At 47.6% G+C, this 5,362-nt stretch overlaps 1 protein-coding gene across 1 annotated transcript in view; it reads left to right on the forward strand.

Annotated features, from left to right (window-relative positions):
* Nucleotides 1-5,362, forward strand: part of LOC105540059 (two pore calcium channel protein 2-like) — a 122,296-nt gene that overhangs the window by 66,922 nt on the left and 50,012 nt on the right. Inside the window, 2 exon segments of the mRNA XM_011980553.1 lie at nucleotides 2,758-2,892; nucleotides 5,109-5,225. Of these exon segments, the coding sequence (XP_011835943.1) occupies nucleotides 2,758-2,892; nucleotides 5,109-5,225 (252 nt within the window).

Consider the following 5,362-nt stretch of genomic DNA (forward strand, 5'->3'; position numbering starts at 1 on the left):
CATTGGAAATCTCCCAGGACAGCAAATGCATCTTCTGGGAACGTAAAAGGGACCTATTTTATTTTTACAATTTTTCACTGTGGTTAAGTAAACACAATGTAACGTCTAAGTGCTAAGTACACTCATGTTGTGCAGCCACTATCCATCTCAGGACTCTTCATCTTGCAAAACTGAAACCCTGTCCACATGAAACAATGCCCATCTCCCTTTCCCCAAAGCCCCTGGCACCCATCTTTCTATTTTCCGTCTCTAAGGGTTTGGCTATACCAGATCACCATGGCATCGTGAGCACAGGTGATCCTTTGCAGAGCCGGCAACTGTGCCCCTCATTCTCCCAAGTCTTGTCACGGGCCCCACCATCAGGCAGGGGAATCAGTGGGAGTGCGTCCCCATGACCCGAGGTTTCAGTGCAGCAAGACTTGAGATGTGTGGCATGTCATGTGTCAGGGTGGCAACTGAAGCTAGCGTGGGAGGGACATCTGGTCTTTGGTTCTGAGAGTGACCTCTGGGCTATGTCCTGCAGGAGCAAAGCCAAGGACTTTGGGGCATGGATTCCAGGGCCAGACTGTCTGGTTTCACACCTGGCTCTCCGCCACCCACACCTCTCTATGACCCATTTCCTCATCTGCAAACTCCGGACAAATGGTACCTCCCTCCCAGGACTGTGGGAGCCCCTGGAGGCCCAGGACAGGGCCAATGCTGACTCAGCGCTGGCTTCCGTCAGTGCTGTGGCGGAGCGTGCTCTGACAAGTCTCTCTTCCTGCCTTAAAACCATGCCTGGCATTTGCACTGATGCTCTAGCACCACTGCCAGCAGGATTCGGGAGCCAGGTTTTCGCTGACCCAGCCATTGCAGTGTGTGGAGTCCTGGCATCCCTGAGATGGCTCTCTTATTTCTTTGTATGTATAATATCTATTATTACGTAAAGCATTATACTAAATGTATTGAGTTACAATGTAATCTTTTCAAATGTTATATATGGCTGGCATTTCCTAAGAACGTGAAAGGAGCCTCGACATTATTAGCCATTAATACAAAGACATTTAATTAGCCAATAATACAAAGACATTTAAATAATTCAATCCAGAACCTGAGTAAGAAGCTGGAAGTTGCTCCTTATTCCTCCTTCTCCTCACGCCCCGGCTACTCAGTCAGACACCCCTTTTCCAGGGGTGCCTGCTGAGTGTGCTGTTTATCCTGGAACGGAATCGGACTACAGTCATGTATATTAGATATATTAACGTATAATTGCATTTCTAAGTCCTAAATGGGATATTACGACATATTTCATATGTATCGTTCCACAACCTGCTATTTTCATCAGCACGGTTGTTTCATGTTGGTACACACACACACACACACACACACGCGCGCGCGCACACACAGTGCTGAGTATTCCGTCCCATCAACGTCTCATGACTTAAGAATTCACTCATTCTTTGACCTACACCCTGTTCCCTGTGTTCACCATTAAAGAGCAGGGGACTAAACCTTGCGTGAGTCCTTCCAGGAGAGCCGGGAGTCAGTCTTGCCGAAGCCATTCCTCTGTTCTCCGCCTGGCGGCAGGGCAGAGGCCACTAGGGGGCGCTACCGCCCCGGCTATGGACACCGCCCCGTCCCGGCCCTGCCCGGCTGGGCAGGAAGGGCGGGGGGAACCGCGAGGAGCGGTTGAAGGGCTTGCCGCCTCTGCAGGGCTTTCTTCTGCCTTTCAGTGAAATCCTCACCTCGGGTTTTGGCACACGGACTCCCAGCGAGGCCTTCCGTCTGGCTGGGGCCTGGGACAATAAGGTTGTGTCTGCCCTGTGAGCTGTGAGCAGGTCTTGCCCTTGGAACAATCCCCGCCTCAGCCTCCGCTCCTCCTGGCCTGGAAACCGCAACGAGCAGAAAGAACATCCTGGACGCCTCCTGTGAGGACCTCAGACTGGTGCCAGTAGGGGATCGCTCAGCCCGACAGCCGTGGGAGAAAAGTCACTGCTGTGACTTTTACGGAAGGATCCATTATTCCCAAACACATCTTTGGGGAATGACCTTACTGTTAGAGAAATGGGACTTCTAGGTGTCTGGAATTTGAACATGGGGAATTTGAGAGCATAGACGGTGCCTGCCTCTCACCTCCCCCTCCCCCTTTTCTGGGGAAATGTGTTCTTGGTCCTCAGCTTGCTGGTGCAGCCCCTCCCAGGAATCCCTGCCAGTATAGGTCATGCAGTTTGTGACTCAGTGGCAGGTTTCCTTTTCAGAGGAAGAAACCATTCTTTTTTTTTTTTTTTTCTTTTTCTTTTTTTGAGACGGAGTCTGGCTCTGTCGCCCAGGCTGGAGTGCAGTGGCCAGATCTCAGCTCACTGCAAGCTCCGCCTCCCGGGTTCACGCCATTCTCCTGCCTCAGCCTCCCGAGTAGCTGGGACTACAGGCGCCCGCCACCTCGCCCAGCTAGTTTTTTGTATTTTTTAGTAGAGACGGGGTTTCACCGTGTTAGCCAGGATGGTCTCGATCTCCTGACCTCGTGATCCGCCCGTCTCGGCCTCCCAAAGTGCTGGGATTACAGGCTTGAGCCACCGCACCCGGCCAGGAAGAAACCATTCTAACCGGCAGAAAATGTTGCTGCAATTTTCAGTAAAATTAAGGGACACAGCAAATTCTCAGAGGGTGCCAGACAGGAAAGGTAATATAGTAGCGGGGGTCAGGGGGTGGTACTAGATAACTAAAGCTGAGCCCCCCCATGGCAAGCCCTCGTGCTCAGCCTCTGTTTTCTCCTTGCAGGCCACCTCAATAGCAGACGTACTCTGCCTGAATGCATACTTTGGGAGACTGGTACATTTTGCAAAAGTCACTCCTCCAATGGTTTTCTGGAAGGATACACCAAACATCTGCATCATGGTAGCCATAGCGTCGAGTGTTCATTGTAGTACCTGTAAGAGTTTATGACCCAAGGCAGGAGCAATGCAGCAAACAGATTCCATAGATTTGTCTTTGATAAAACAATACTTCCATACAGAGAACGCCATAAGCACAGCTGCAAGCAAACCACAAACTGAAGAACAAATATGGCAAAATGTGGCAGTGCAGACATTTTAACATATCAAGAGCACTTCCAAGTTAAAGGAAAAAGAGATATATCAATAGATAATTTCTCTGAAGATAAGTGAAGGCAACTCATAAGAAAAAAATATGTTAAATGGCCGATAGGAAAGATGTTTAACATCGCTAATTAAAAATTATAGAATAAAACAATAAAATACCATGTATTTGCCTACAAAACAATCTTAGCAAGATTGAAAACAAACTTTTTTTTGTAATTTCAATTTTTAGATTCAGGTGATACACGTGCAGGTTTGTTACATGGGTATATTTCGTGATGGTGAGGTTTGGGGTACGATTGATCCCATCACCCAGGTAGTGAGCCTAGAGTCCAGCAGGTAGTTTTTCAACCCTTCCCCTCCTCTGTCCCTCCCCCACAGGAGTCCCCAGTGTCTACTGTTGCCTTTGTTTCCATGAGTACCCAGTGTTTAGCTCCCACTTATAAGTGACAACATGCAGTATTTGGTTTTCTGTTCCTCTGTTAATTCACCTAGGATGATGGCCTCCAGCTGCATCCACATTACTGCAAAGGACAGACTTTCATTCTTTTTAAATGACTGCATAGTATTCCATGGTGTATATGTACCATATTTTCTTTGTCCAACCCACCATTGATGAGCACCTAAGTTGATTCCATGTCTTTGCCGTAAGACAAATGTTCTTACACCCTACTGGAGAAAGGAATAAAACTATCTTTCTGGAAGGCTCTTTGGCAGTTCCTTTCAAAAGCCTGTAAGGTGAATATAGTTTCACCCTGGACTCCCATTCCTGGGAATTTACCTGTAGGAAAGAAGGATGCATTCCAAGATTTAGCCACAAAATTGGTGGTGGCTGATTGTTTATAATATGGAAAAATTGGAAACAACCTAATTTCCTGACAAAAATTACAAGACATATGTCTTAAGTAGAATGTGATATATTCACGCAGCCTCCTGTACTGTACTCTCACTCCTTTGCTCCATCTGTTATTTGAACGGCCCTGGGAATGAGACCTGCCTTTTTAGCCTGGCCTGCAAAGTCACCTTCCATAGGTCCCTGTCACTTTCTGCTGCTTTCCTTTGCCCTCACTCCCAGGACCCTCTGCTCCCCAACATGCCAGCCCAGTCCTTCCTCAAGAGTCCTTTTATGGTATCTTCTGTTTAGCTCTTGACCTTCCTGAGTTCTTTTTTTTTTCTTTTTAAAGCTCTGCTGTGCTGTAGGTTACATCAAAGAGTGCCTCCTCCGTGAAGCCCCTCAAATATCTTAACCCTTGGTGATCCACCTATCCCCGCTCCCCTGGGACAGCCACTGGTTCCCTCCGGTGCAGCAGATGTGAGCCAGTCTCTTTTCTTGGCTGTCTTCTCCGCCCCATGCGGAGTGCCCTTTGAGGGGAAGGAGCTCACTGGATCCTCTGTGCCTTACCACCAAACGGGCTAAATTCAGGTTTTTTTGATGATGGTAGATTGTTCTTTTTCACTTATTTTTTTCTAAAATACACGAGGTTCTTCTTTTGGCCATCTTCACCTTAATCTCTTGCCCTTAAACCTGACATTAATAAAGATTAATAAGGGTTTTCTGTATTCTGGATATTCTCATCCCTGTTACTAGGCTACACCTCCTTTTTTTTACATGTCACATTGAAGAGAAGGTCAATAGGGTGTAGTGTGGAAGGATGTTGCAGTGTGATTAATAGCAAGGGCTCAGCCCTCAGACTGTTTGGGTTCCAGTCCCAGCTCTGCCCTCCGCTAGCTGTGTGATCGGGGGCTGCTTGCTTACCCTCTCTGTGCCTCAAGCTCCTCCCCCAGGAATAGTGCCCACCTAATTGGTGTGATGAGTCTAAAATAAAATAATCTACAAGAGGTGCTTGTTATACTACATGGAACACAGTAAAACGTCAAACATTAGCTATTACTAATATCATAATACAAAAGTGGTACTATGTTGTCTATGAAACTTGCTTTTTCACATAATATCGTGCCTCTCCTGGGTCAGTAAACACCCATCCACTTCCTTGGATAGTGTAGTACTGCATCTCTGTCCTGTGTCTCTCACAGCTGACCTCGATCCATCTGATTATCTACGGGTCCCTGGAAGCTATTAACATCCGCAGCATCAGCTGGTCAAGGGCCTTAAGGCCGGTCTTCCTAATTAACTTCCCTAAAAGTCGTCAGGTAAGCATATGATTTAGGATACGTGATGGTTTGTTTTTGCAGAAAGTTAGCTGGTTTCTTGTAAATAAAATAACATTTTGGGCGGAGCGCGAGGGGGTGGAGCGGGGAGGCGCGTGGCGACCTCGGCGGACTACAGC

The sequence above is a fragment of the Mandrillus leucophaeus genome, unplaced genomic scaffold (assembly GCF_000951045.1).
Source record: "Mandrillus leucophaeus isolate KB7577 unplaced genomic scaffold, Mleu.le_1.0 Scaffold214, whole genome shotgun sequence".
Lineage (NCBI taxonomy): Eukaryota > Metazoa > Chordata > Mammalia > Primates > Cercopithecidae > Mandrillus > Mandrillus leucophaeus.